Below are 14,173 nucleotides of genomic sequence, written 5' to 3'. Positions count from 1 at the left end.
TTAGGTTTTTCCCATATGGCAAAATATGGTTCCTGGTGACTAATTATTTGTTTCTTGTGATAAATATACCCAGGTGTCAGACAGTGGCAATAATTTGCATCACGGTGATAAAAACCATGAAAATGAAGGTAAGGCATTAAGTCTCATTGTACTTTGTAAACATTGTTCCCAAGCAAATAAAAGGTTCTTTATTCTTTTTTCAACGCTGATAAACAAGAGGAAGAATTTCCGAGGTACACAACAAAAGAACTGAGGGCTCACTTTGAAAGAACCATCGAGGAAGCAGCCCCACACAAACCAATTAAGGTAATCATATGCATTTATACTTAAAAACAGATTTTGCTTTACCATCCAGAAGAAGAAGAATAGTTGAATATGATAAAGTTCCAGAAGTCTTTTGACTTGACAGCTATTCTGCTTTGGTAAGATTGCGTCACTTGATTAATGTCTGAAGGTAGAATTAATGACATGGAATAATTACCTGAGACTTTTTCAAGTAACTTACCCACTAATGTCACTTTTGCTCTTTAAATAAGCCTGGACGTGACATCAGTCGGTCAAAGTGGTCCTCCAATGTGACCCAGACCAACACAGTGACTAATGAGGTGCACCAAGAGTCAGCGGTAGAAGCAGCAGAGGACACGCCGGACGCCGAGATAGATTACGAGGATTTCCCGCCGCCGCCGCCACCAGCCATAGAAGACTCTGATTACCTTCCGCCGCCACCGCCGGATTTACTCCAAATGTCATCGGGCATTGAAAATATTCCCGTCACTCAGTCCTCATCTGAGGATCCTCAAGGATCAGTGAACTCGGCCAAAAACCTTCTCAGCAAAGAAGCTTACATCAAGCAGAAGAGCATGTCTGAGTTGAAACGTCTCTACAAGCACATCCATCCCGGGGTTAGAAAAAACATTGAAGAGGGGTTCTACAATGAATACAACGGGACTGTCAACAACCAGCGCGCAAGTCAACCGTATTTGTACGAGGATGAAGGCGATGCCACTGATGAGGAATACGAATGGGAAGAGATTCTGCCCGGGGATGTGCAGGCAAGGCGCCGCATGTTTGAAAATAAGCCACTCGATGCCATCAAGGATGAATCCCCGTATGGAGATGACGACAATAACACGATTACAGAGAAAGAGATGATTCTCGGAAAGGACGTGAGGCGCACGGCGTGGATGTTTGAGACAAAGCCGATGGACGAGCTGGGCCCGCGCGAGACCGACTCGATGGAGTACAGGAACAAGTTCAACAAGCTGGATAAGGGAGACGTCCGAGCCGCGGCGTGGTTGTTCGAAACCCAAACGATGGACAGCCTGAATAAGATGCACGAGGAAGAGGAGCTCACCAAAGAGGTCGTATTCACAGAGGAGGACGGAAACGCCACCATTTACATGATTGACAGCAGGTACATGGAAGGCCTCGGACACACGGAGACAATCGACGAGAGCCATCTGCTGATCTTAAGATCGGTCGTGGAAGAAATCAATGATGATGAGAAAACCATAACGAGCGCCTTCGACACTCAGTTGAAATGCTTCATCATGGGGCAATCCAGTCAGATGCTGGAGATTATAACTGTGCGCAAAATTGAAACCGAGCTGGAGAACTCCATTGCTTCGCGTTGGCTGTTTGATACCCAACCTCTCGACGCCAACGAGCCGCTTTCATCTTTTAAGCTGCTGTGCAGTCTTTCCATGGAAGACAGTAACCGAGGAGACTGGGGCCGGTGGTTGTTTGAGATAAAGACATTGAGTTCTTTTACTGAGTTGGAGAGCTCAAGAACCGAAGAGGTCACGGGGGCGGACGTGCGCAAACACTGCTTAGTGTTTGAAACCCAACCGATGGATTCTTTGAAGGACGACTCAAACGCAACGATTCAGTCCGTTGAAGACATCATCGGGGGTAACGTTAGATCGGCAAGAACCTTCTTTGAAAGCAGCCCTCAAACAGGGAGGAAGAACTGCCCGGAAGTGGGAAAACTTAAGAAGGCACTGCTGAATGAAGACACAAAAGGCGATGTGAGGCATCAAAAGTGGCGCTTTGAGAGTCAACCGCTGGAGCACATACGCGACGAGAAGAAAGAGATGACTCGCACGGTAAACATCGAGGAGGACCTCACGCAGGAGGATGGCACAAGTTGCAGGGCAGATGTTCGAAGGAATTGCTGGGTGTTTGAGACTCAGCCGATGGACATGTTAAAAGATGACTCAAATAGCCTCCCCTTGACAAAAGAGGAAATTATCGCAGGCGACGTCACGTCCGCCAGGCATTACTTTGAAACGGTCCCAATCGAGGAGCCCAAGGAGCTTGCAGAAGTCGGCAAATTGAAAAGAATGGCGATGCCGACCGATGAGCCAAAGGAGCTTGCAGAGGTTGGCAAGCTGAAGAAAAGGGTGGAACTCGATGAGGAGAGGGGAGATGTTCGACACCAGAAATGGCGATTTGAAAGCCAGCCTTTGGAGCAGATTCGAGATGAAAAGAAGGAAGTCGTCCGAACCATCGACTTGGAAGAAATCGACAGAGTGGACGTGTCAAACTATAAGCACATTTTTGAGAGCACAGATTTCAACCGAAGGGACGAGTCTCAAAAGATCCAGATCGAGGGTGTCACGAGTGGTTCGGTGCAATCGAACAAGAACCTGTTTGAGTCCGGCTCGTTGTACGCCATGCAGGACAGCTCAGGCCACTTCCACGAGTTAAGGACAGTGCGTCACGAAGAAGTGGTGAGCGGAGATGTAACGACATACAAGTGGATGTTTGAAACGCGACCCATCGACCAATTTGATGAAAGCATCGACAAATACCAAATCATTAAGGGTATATCCAAACAGGAAATAGAATCCGGTGACGTTAAGACTGCCAAATGGCTGTTTGAGACGCAGCCTCTTGACGCCATCAAGTACTTCAGCAACATTGAAGATGAGGAAATACAAAGTCAAAATCAAGACATCATGAAAGGAGATGTCAAAAATTGTAAGTGGCTATTTGAGACACAACCAATGGACGTCCTGTATGAGAAAGTGATTACAAATAGTGAAAATCAGTCCGAAGAAATCCCAAAGGGCGACGTCAAAACGTGCACGTGGCTTTTTGAGACGCAAGCACTTGACGCCATACGCGACGAGACAGAAACCGTATTGAAAACATGCACTGTGGATCAAGACGACATTCGAGGCAAAGACGTCCGAACGGCGTGTTTTCTCTTTGAGACGGAAAATATAGAGAATCTCTCCGGGCAGGACGCGAGATCGTTTAAGCGCGTCACAGAAATTGACATCGCGTCCGGAGACGTGTCAAGAAAGAAGCACATTTTTGAACACAGCGCATCCGATATCATGACATCGTCGTCGGAGGAAACGATGCAACATCTCAAGAGAGTTCAGAGCGAGGATATTCAGAAAGGAAACGTAGTGACCTGTCGATGGCTCTTTGAAAACCAATCCATCGACACGATACACGACGGCCAAGACGAAACACTGGCGAGCCGCACGGTCACTGACGTGCACGGCGGTGACGTCGGCAAAGGCCGCTTCATCTTTGAGACCTTCTCCTTGGATAGGATTAAGGAGGCGGCGTCTGAAACGGAGCCGTCCACAATGGAGACGATCGCTCGCCATGATGAAGAGAAGGGCGACGTGAAAAACTACACGATGCTCTTTGAAACTCAGCCTCTTTACGCTATCCAGGACAAGGACGGCCATTACCACGAAGTCACCACAGTCACCAGCGAGGAGGTAACGCGCGGAGACGTGGTCGGAACTCGGTGGTTATTTGAAACCAAACCCCTCGACGCCATCAAGGATTCCGATGAGGTTTACGTCATTAAATCGGTCACGCAGCAGGATGAGCAAAAAGGAGACGTCACCTCTGCGAAGTGGAAGTTTGAGACGCGGCCTCTTGACAGGATATCTGACGAAAACAGGACTCTCGTAAAGACTGTGGATGACATTCAAGGGGGCCACGTTCAAATGAATAAAGATCGCTTTGAATCGGATACCATGTCGCGGGAATCCGTCAGAACGGTCAACGTCAGTGAAATACAAAAGGGTGACGTCAGGTCGGCCAAATGGAGATTTGAGACTCAGTCAATTGACAAAATAAGAAGCCTCAGCTCGGAAAGCCTGATTGAGACGGTTAGAAAAGAGGAGGTGGAAAAGGGGGACGTGAAGCATTCGGTTTGGCTTTTTGAGAAAAATCCTTTGGACCACATCAGAGAGGTCGACGAAGATGAGGAGACGCGCGCCACTCGAGAGGAAATTGTCAAAGCGGATGTGAAGTCAACAACGTGGCTTTTTGAAACAACCCCTTTCGATGGCTTTAATGAGACAGAAACGGAGAAGACAGAAATCTTGGGCAAGAGTGTCAAGGGAACGCTAGCAGAGCTTTATAGCCAGAAAATGGTGACATCGAAAGGAATACTCATCGAGTCTGATGAAATTGGCGACGTTAGGATGGCAAAATACAATCTAATGAATCAGCAAGCTCCCGAGATTCAGCGGGAGGAAGTAATCAGGGGGGATTTGCAGACTATTATGATGAACCTCCTGAACAGGCAGGAACAACATGGGCGGCAGGTGGTCATCGAGTCCGAAGAGAAGGGTAATATCACGTCGACGGTGCAGCGGCTTTTCAACCAGGAGAGCAACACAAATATCGAAAAGGAAGACATTATACGAGGGGACATTCGGGAGGCCATAAATAACCTTTTCAATGACAGTGGCTCCGTCAAACATGGACTTCTCATCCAGGAGGATGAGAAAGGCGATGTACGGATGACAATCTATTCCCTTCTGAACCAACAAGACCGCGTGAGCGTCGAAAAAGAGGATGTGGTAAGAGGAGATATAAAGAGCGCCCTGCAAAAACTCTCCAGCCAAGATGAGCCTGATCTGACAAACAGGATAACAGTAGATGAAACCGAGAAGGGAAATGTCCATTTTTATTCCACATGTATCGAATCTGGGGCCCTCAGTTATCTAAAACAACTCAATTCGGAACCAGATGAGGCGTCACCTGACGCTGCTGGGAAAGAAAAAATTATCGGAGGTGACATTCAGGGCATGAAAGTCATCCTGAGTTGCAAGCAAGCCTCAATAGAGCGCACGGTGGACGATATCATACCGGGTGACGTTCACAGCGCCGTCAAAGTGTTCATGACGGAGCCCTCCGTCTCATCAGAGGGTGTCCAAAAGGAGGAGATCGTCAAGGGGGATTTGAAAGCTGCATTGACCTCATTGTCAGAGTCGGTGAACCAGAAAGTTGCTGTGGAGAAAGAGGAGGTTGTGAAAGGCAACATCCCCAAAACAATGCGATGCTTGGAGCGGGCACAGCATCGTCGCAAGGAGGTAGAGAAGCCGGATATCGTCCCTGGGAACATCAGAGGAGCTCTGAGATCCCTCGAGAAATCGGCAACTTCCCGAGTCGAAGCCGCCGCCGAGGATCTCGTTCCTGGCGATGTAAAGGCTACGTTGAGATGGCTTGAGCTGGCAAAGCAAACGGTGCGCGAGGTGGAGAAGGAAGAAGTTGTGAGGGGTGACATTCACACAGCGATGCAATGTCTACATGATGCTTCTTCCGAAAAGAAAATATGTCAGCAGGAGATAGTCGGCAAGGGTGATGTGAAAGGAACAATGCAGCTCTTTATGGAACCTCCATCCTCTCCCAGGATTCAAAGAACCTCCAGCACTGAAGAGGAAGAAGTGAAAGGTGATGTCAAGTTGTCGATTAAGTCATTATACGAGACCCTTGAGCAAACGCTGGTAGAGAAAGAAGAAGTGATAAAAGGCGACGTGAAAGGCACGATTAAGTCACTTATGGAAACGGCACAGCGTGAAACTCCCAAAGGGAAAGTCGGCTCCTACAGAAGAGTCAGAGTTAAGCAGAGGCCTCCTGTTAAGAATGTAAATGCTGAGGCACAGAGAAACGCACAAAAAATCAAAACGGCCGTTTCAGCGGCTAGTCAATCTGACGCTAACGAAACAAAAACTTGTACAGTGGAAAGGAGTACCACGCACTCAAAAACGGTTGTGGAGCACAAAACGATCACGCAGAGTCACGGCATCAAAACATTAAAAACAGAATTCTGCAATCTGAAGCCAAAAGGAATGATACGGTTAAATAAAACTAAAGTGCAAACAGATGTTTACACCCCCAAAAGGCAAGTGCCGGAACCTGATTTGCCTCTTCCGCCTCCGCCTCCGCCCGTGGTAGACATTGACCTTCCTCCTCCTCCTACGCCGCCTCCTCCCTGTGTGGATTCTGACGTTGATCACCTCCCTCCACCACCGCCGCCGGCGACCAACGAACAGGACTTCCTGCCACCGCCGTCACCACCACCACCACCACCACCACCACCACCACCTCCGCGACAAATGGAAAGAATGCCAAAACAAGCAGTACATGTCTCGCCGGCAGAAGCCAAAAAGATGACGGTAAAGAAAGTCAAAGTTCCAACTTTGTGTCCTGTCCCAAAACTTGAGACTAAAGTGGAAACATACCACGTAGAAGGGCTCGACCAGTCCATAGCTACGACACGTACGTCTAAAACAATTGAAGTCCCGCCGCCACCAGAATCGCCACGGCCCCCGAGGAAAGTTTGCATCTCCCCTGTAAGATTCACCCCACCTCCTTCCCCGCCTCCTCAAACAAGAGCAAAACCGAGTAAATTCAACACGCCGTTGATAAAAGCGCAGGAAAAGTACCGGAAACATAAAGACGATCGCACTCCTCCAACCACTCCGACTCCACCTTTTATAAACGACTCACTTACGGCAGCTCTCCAGCTTATCGCCGCTGAAGACGTACAGCAAACAAATGACACGCCCAAAATAAAAACGGCCGCCGCTGAAAATGCAGCTTTGGTGCTTAATTTAGAATCCTCATCATGTGATGCATCCAAGCAGGTTGTTATCGCCAATCCCATTCGGAGCGATGACAGCGCCGGTCATGAAATAATTCTCTCAGGGTCTGCCACAATATCATCTGCCAAACAGGAAATCTTTTCTAATGAGGCTTCTGAGGTCATCTCAGTCCAAAAGAGCTCTTCCGTCACCGCCGTGAGACAAACCGCGCACGCAACGACACAGAAAATGGCTTCCCTTTCCTCCCGAGTGACGACTCAAGCTGTCATTTCTGACCAAATTCACACTAAAGTCGGTGATTTTGCAAAACCTGGAAAAGGAACTGCCGTTGCGAAGAAAGATGTAGCGGAAAGAAAGATGGACAATGGAACAGGCATGGATAGTTCAAGAGGCCTTGTTAAAATTGTGAAACCTGAAACCGCTGAACAGAATTCAAAGAAATCCCAATCGCAGTCCAAGAAAAAAGACAAACCAGAATCACCCACTGGTCCGTCTATCACAGATCAACGGAAGCAAACAGAAAAAGCAGAAGCTATCGGGACTTTGAAAACCGCCAGAACAAACCAAAAGGTCAAAAAGAACAATAAGCAGGAAAAGCAAGTCGACGCAAAGATGGAAGAAGAAACAAAGACGCGAGTGCAAGTGAACGGTTCCACTGAGCTGAAAGTAATCAACGAGTCGAGCGAGATAAAGACGGAATTAAAGCAGGTGATAACAAAAGTGTCTCCGTGCCCAGCGGAGGACGTTACGATGAACGGAACTGACAATCAAACAGCAACAAAGAAGAAAAAGAAGTCCAAAAAGTCTAAAGCGGGTACACAAGTAAGTCAAAGTAAAGACGCCGGCACAGAATCAAAGGCGGCCATCACGGAATCGTCAAACGAAACAGAGGAAACGATTCCCGTTCCCCACATTCACACTCGTGTCACGGAAGAGCACGTTCAAGGAGCCTTGATGACAAAAAGCAAAGACGATGAGAACTCCCAGCAGCTAAAAGCACATCAAAATCATCTGAAGGGATCGCAAAAGAAGAAAGCGGTGACGGTTAGTCAGAAGGCTGCGCAGACGTCACTGGAGGCAATTAAGGTTCCAGTTGAGTCGCAACAAAATGAAATATCGGAATCTCAGAAACAACAAGTGTCAGGCTTCATTTCTTATATCGCGGGGATGCAAACGGTTTCAAAAACGAAGCTTGGCACGTTTTCAGATTGCCTCATAAGCCCGGAAGTGCCTCAAAAACCAGAGGAGTCTGTTTCAAAGAGTCACGTCGCTCAAAAAGTTGATACGAAGGTGAAGCACGAATTGGACGCTAACATTTCCAAGATCTGCGTTGGTTCTACCACCAAAGTCCAGAAGCAAACAAAGAACGCGGCCTTCAGCGAAAGCAGGAAAGAACGAATTGACCTTCGATCTCCCTCGCCATCACTGAGAACCCGATCTCCCTCGCCCACGTTTATCACCGTCGAATCCATTCGAAGGACCGACTCGCCCCAGAGAGTCACTCCCTCGCCAACGCTGCTCCACAGGCCGGCCACACCCCCCACGCCGCCGCCGCGCCGCGGCGACACCCCGACGTCACGACTCACGAGGATCACGCCCTCGCCGACGTTCGACCGGGCCGAGAATTTGCCGCGACTTAAAGACGCCACGGCCAAGCTCTCGCGCGGCGTTACCCCGCCACCGTCGACATCCCCGCAACTTCTATCCGACAAGAAATCCGAAATCGTGGAAACGCCCGCGTCGTTCCATCGGCAAATCAAACTCGAGGCGTTCACGGATGAGATGCGCGAAATGAACGTATTCGGGAAGATTGAAAAAGGTACCCGTGAAGCTCCACGGGCTTTAAATGCAAATGGAACCCAAAGTAGCTCTGACATCAAACCGCCGCTTTGTAATGATGTCCCTGAAGATACCACAGAGCTGTCATTGGCTTCGTTTCAAGAAAAGAGGGAGTTTTTTGAGGAGGCCCGAAAAGCCGAAATGAATAAAACCTATATCCGGAAGGAACCGATCGCTATCCCCGAACGACTGGGCCCAGACCTGGAAGAGAGCGAGGAGGAAAACGCGCACAAAGAAACGGAAGATCGACCCAAAGCGGACTTGTCCGGTCTTGTAAATAAATTCGAATCAACAGATAAAACCGCTATCAGCAAAGAGTTGGTACCACTTGCGGAGTGGTTTCAAAACCAAGGTGGAGATTGCGTCAAAGACTCCGAAAGGACGTCGCCAGCTTTCGACACGCCGGCTCTTGAGAACGTTTTTGAAATGAGCGAGCAAAGATTCGCTTTAGATGAGCAGAAAGGGGATCAGGAGGAGCCGGCGTCGAGCCGACGAGAAGCGCCGGTCGACACATCAAAGCCGCAAAGTTCTCCCGAGATGCGGGCAGGCTTAAAGCGGAGCTCGGCCCCCCCCCCTCGTGAAAATGTGCTGGAAATCGCACGGACGGATCCATCAACCCCTTCTGAGAGCAAATCAATCAGCGGGCATTTCTCAAACGTTGATGCGTTCGGGAGCAAGGTCGCGACGACAAGTGTCAGTCAAGAGTCTGGCAGCGCGTCAAGACAGCCGCCGCCGCCGCCGCCGTTCTCTTATGCTGACGCGGTGAAAAGGAAAGCGGCGGCAGCGAGGCCAACGCAAACCTGCGACCGAGTCCGAAACGAAAGCGAGACGGTTTTCAAGAGTCTCGGCTACGCTGTGTCGGAAGTGATGACGTCACAAGTGATGACGTCACAGGTGATGACGTCACAAGTGATGACGTCACAAGTGATGACGTCACAAGCCGCGTCTCATCAGGCGACTGTCGTCTCCGGTAAAGAATTAGGACGCATGAGCTGTGAAAAAAAAACTGAGGCATGGATGGGAAATGTGTTGCCACTAACCTGTGAATGAAGTTTCATCCTCCGATATGCTGAACCCAGAGATACCGCACACACCGCGGCATGTTTGCATCTTTACGTTTTTACGATATAATGTTTGTTTTGTTTGTTTTTGTCAAACTCAAAGCAGACCTATTGTGATGCATTCCAACTTGGGCCGGAAAATATTTTTATATGGCAGTCGTGTGAATAATGCATGCACTATATATATATATATATATATATATATATTAGAGTTGTGCATCATTTCCTGTATATAGATTTCAAAATGTAATGATTCGGTTTGATTTGATGCGCATGCTTTTTAATCCCAAAATGATTTTCCGGTACAAACCGTTTTTTGGGTTGTTGTTTTTTTCCCGTTTATATATATGTATATAGTGACACCAGGTAGATATTTTGGCATTGAAAAGTTGAAAAATATGACTTTAAAGTACTCTTTTTGTTCTTCAAAACGATTAAGTCATATAAGTAAAAAAAATAATAATTATTTTCTAAATGACATGCAGTCGGATGTCTATCTATATTGATCAAATTATTCGTGAGACATACTGGTCCATTATGGTAAATGGTAATATATCGTTTTTCCACCTTGCAAGGCCCTCAAAGCGCTTTACAGTCGACAACCGATGACGCAGCATCAGGAGCAACAGTATCTTGCTCAAGGGTGGTCACAGTGGCATGGGATCGAACCCGCAACCTCTGGGTTGGGAGACAACCACTGAGCCACGCCGCCCCTTGCATTATGCATTTTGTCGACATTTGCAGCTGAGCGATGCATGTTTTGTCATCGCATGTGCTCAAGCAGTAATCCAATGCAAATGAGACAAACCCATTTTGGCCAATCATTTTAAGAGTATTGTCGTTTTTTTTCCCCCCCTAACAGGTTCGAGTCCCGAAGTCGGAGCTCTGCACAGTGTGTCGAAGGAGGGTTTACCCGATGGATGGATGGATAGTGGACAGAAAAAAGTACCATAAGTCCTGTTTCTCCTGTGAGCAATGCAAAAGTAAACTCAGGTAAACGTGGCCTGTCCTCAAATTACACATAAACGCACCACTCACGTACGGAGGGTAACTCATGTCCATTGCAGCCTGGGAAATTACGTCTCTCTCCACGGACTTTTCTTCTGCCTGCACCACTACAAACAACTCCTCAAGTCCAAAGGGATGCACGATAATGAAGTCGGCCAGAAAGCTCCCGCGGGAAGCGGCGGTTCCGTCCCACCAGACCCGCAACTCGAACGGAGATATTCCACGAGCAGCCTGAGTTCAATTGACAGGAACAAAACACACAGCGGTGAGATTGAAACGACAAAAGCATTTGATGAGAGCAAACCGCGGGGCAGCAAGATATCGGTCGTTTGGCCCCCGCAGGCCGATTCCCCCAAGAAAGCCTTTAAAATAGAGGAAGACATTCAACTGGCGAAGCCGCAGTGGCCCCCGCAAGACAATTCCCGCAAGTTAAGTCAACAGCAACAGGAGGAGACTGTTCCAAGAAGTGTCCTGTAAAGTAATTAATTGCCTACGTGGGAAACAAAACAAAAATACTCGCAAAGGTCCAATTAAGGAAAAAAAAAAGATTTTTGTGTTAAATGACTGAAAGGATGATAAAGTAAGTTGTTCGGTAGAAAGGATGCAAAGTTGTGTGAGCAGCTAAGCGTGTGTTCAAGTGTTGTTCGAGGGAAAGTTAGCGGACGTGACGAGAAACCGCATTTCCACTGTAAGTTGTATGCAGTGCATATATTTGGAGTTTTCATCATGCTGAGCAATCAAGTTATTAATAATTGGAAGGCATGGCAAAAATGGATTTGTTTTACTGCTGTGGGGATTATGGAATTAGATATTCCAATACAAATCATGCGTTTCCTTTTTTGGATAAAAAAATAATAATAATTGAGCTTTGGAATTATATTTGACACAGTTCAGTTGTCAAGCAATTATTTTTTTAATGTAAAAAATAACCGTGCTTGGCTAAAATCACAATCACGCAGTATGATTTTTTTTAGATGAGCGAAATATTTTGGCACCTGGTGTGCAGACAAGTAAACAAAATAAGGAATTATTATTTTATTAACTGTACATTATGTCCAATACGAACTGGTAATAGTAATACATTTGTTTTAAAGTTTGAGCAAAAAATATTTTTCAAATAAAAGTTGTAATTTTTTTTGATTATAATATTTGAATTTGTAGTCAATTCCTGAATTTGTCGAAGCTTTCAGGCTGGTTCAGTTACATGATTTGTTAATCAAACGCAATAAATGATTTTTCTTCTGTTTCCATGTATCACTTTAAATATAATTCTGTTTCTTGTATCTTCACAATGCGGTTCTATGCATCACACCAGGCCGTCCGCAGATCACTGATTCATCAACAGTCCAGTAACATCTCCTGTGAAATCACAACCTGCTGAAAAATCGCTTTCCTGAAGATAGATTGCAACTTTTTACAGCCACTTGCCACCACTGCAAAAGAGGGCGGAACACACACAAGCAGCGTGTAGAAATGACCTTCTTTTTGTGTGACAGGTTAGGCCCCCTGAAGCCGTATATACACAACAATAGATGATAACTAATTTTGAAATGCTTGCGATATCTCAATGTTATTATTTATTGCACATGAAAATTTGAAATTTTAGCAAGAATCCTGGAAGTTCATGCGATTTGGTTTCATGGGCCGCATAAAATGATGTGGGGTGCCAGATTTGGCCCCCGGGCCTTGTGTTTGACACCATGATTTAGAGTCTTCAAATTAACCTAACATGCATGTTTTTAGAATGGAGGCGGTGTGCATAAGCAAATGAGAATTATTAACTTTACAAAGAAATAACGTGATTTCTAATTTTGAAGTTTTTTTTCCCAACAAGCAGCTGCATTTAAAAATGTACAATTATCATATATCAGTATTTAATAATATAATTTCACTTATATAGCCTCTATTCTTGTAGAGAGAGAGAGAAAAAAGACAGCGGTGGCATAACCCTTACATTTTGTTTTGCTCTAATAATTTTTGTTGAGGCTGTACATAATGTTAAAAGGCGGGCCAGCACGTCGTCAATCTACCTTGCTGTCTGAATCCTAGCGGGGGGCGGATCTTTCCACTGTCACAGCGAGGCGATTGGCCGGAGCGCTCTGCGGCTTTAAATTCCCATTGGTCGACGCCGCCCACGTCAAGGCAAGCGCTGCTCGCCGTCGTGTTTTTTGTCAGCGTGATAAGCGCGCTGCAGGATGCTGCTGTGTGTGTCCGGGATGAGGCGTGCTGTGGAAAGGATGGAGCTACGCGACGGGGTGAGGTAGGCACGGCTAACTAAACATGCTCGCTTCAGCGTCGCGTGATAGCAAGCTCTTACTTTTATATTTTAAACGCGGTTTCGCCCTCAAGCTGTCCTTGCTGTCTGTGGACCTTTCCACGTTGGTTCCCCACGCGTACTGTGATATCCCCCCCCCCCCCCCCCATTTTAATTGCCCTATTGTCATTGATGCTACACTTGGCTCCGTCCCACCGATGCTGCGTGGGAAAGGCTGTCGGCATCTCAGTCCACTTGCTGGAATGAGTAGGACCAGAATAATGGGAGAAGCTGAAAGTTGAACGAATCGGTATCAAAACTTTCGCAGACGTTTCTATTCATTCATTTTGAAATTATGTCATGTGACCAGGTGGTCGTTTCAAGCATCTCTTTAATGTTATTCCTATATCAAATTGGGTGGAATGGTGGAATATCACATCTGCGGTAGGGGGTTCGAATCCAGAGTTGCGTATTTCTCAGAGTATTCCAAACACACATCAGCGACTCTACTGAGGATAGGTATTATAATGAATACGATAATGCTATTAAATTAAATCCCGCCAACTATGAGTGGAGCATTAATATCCTGCAATATTAAAATGAACCGTTCTCCTTTTAACACTTTAGTTTTAATATACAAATATCAAAAACTGTGAAGTAATAATGTCGTGTTTCACTTGCCTGACTTAACTAGCTTAATGCTAGCGCTAAATAGCATCTATGTTGCGGTGCTAGCTATAATAACCCTTTGAGCAATGGACAGAACTGAAACACGTTCAAGCAGACAATATAGCAGTACTGAGTCATATATTTTTATTCCTCTGCATAGAACGACAGGGCATGGCTCTACACTGGCGGTAAAGTGATTGCTATTGACAATTCCGAACATTATTGATATTTACGCAAATGCTTCCTTTACATGATGTAAACAAACGGCGCATTGTATTCCAGTCAAAAGCCCGTGGCTAGCATACAAACCACTTTGTTATAGTAGTCAAATGTCATTTTGAAGTCTAAATAATCCCCACAAATCAAATCGCAACAATCCAAAGACCAATACTTTTCAATGAGCGCAGCGCTGCTTTTCACTGAGTTTTTCGGAATTGTCAGTGTTAACACGTTTTATTTAGGCAAACGTTCAA

The 14,173-nt window shown here is 46.4% G+C and overlaps 2 protein-coding genes across 4 annotated transcripts in view; both read left to right on the top strand.

Annotated features, from left to right (window-relative positions):
* The window catches only part of xirp2b (xin actin binding repeat containing 2b), a 42,086-nt gene extending 31,035 nt beyond the window's left edge, over nucleotides 1-11,051 (top strand). The window contains exons 7-11 of one of the 2 annotated variants that reach the window (XM_086090417.1): nucleotides 74-128; nucleotides 218-306; nucleotides 537-9,678; nucleotides 10,632-10,762; nucleotides 10,904-11,051. In XM_086090417.1, the coding sequence (XP_085946543.1) occupies nucleotides 74-128; nucleotides 218-306; nucleotides 537-9,678; nucleotides 10,632-10,723 (9,378 nt within the window). In that variant the 3' untranslated portion in view covers nucleotides 10,724-10,762; nucleotides 10,904-11,051. Of the gene's footprint in view, nucleotides 1-73; nucleotides 129-217; nucleotides 307-536; nucleotides 9,679-10,631 lie in introns of both variants that reach the window. The other variant, XM_086090416.1, reaches the window with a different exon arrangement.
* A 1,877-nt stretch (nucleotides 11,052-12,928) lies between these two features.
* b3galt1b (UDP-Gal:betaGlcNAc beta 1,3-galactosyltransferase, polypeptide 1b) overlaps nucleotides 12,929-14,173 on the top strand; it is a 28,330-nt gene continuing 27,085 nt past the window's right edge. Inside the window, exon 1 of one of the 2 annotated variants that reach the window (XM_086092027.1) lies at nucleotides 12,929-13,037. The gene's annotated coding sequence lies outside the window, so the exon portion shown is untranslated. The remainder of the gene's footprint in view (nucleotides 13,038-14,173) is intronic. The other variant, XM_086092028.1, reaches the window with a different exon arrangement.

The sequence above is a fragment of the Leptonotus elevatus genome, chromosome 12, assembly GCF_054856555.1.
Source record: "Leptonotus elevatus isolate MCC_2025b chromosome 12, RoL_Lele_1.0, whole genome shotgun sequence".
Classification (NCBI taxonomy): domain Eukaryota; kingdom Metazoa; phylum Chordata; class Actinopteri; order Syngnathiformes; family Syngnathidae; genus Leptonotus; species Leptonotus elevatus.
Note: the sequence above shows the minus strand (reverse complement) of the source record. Positions and strands in the feature narration are given on the sequence as shown.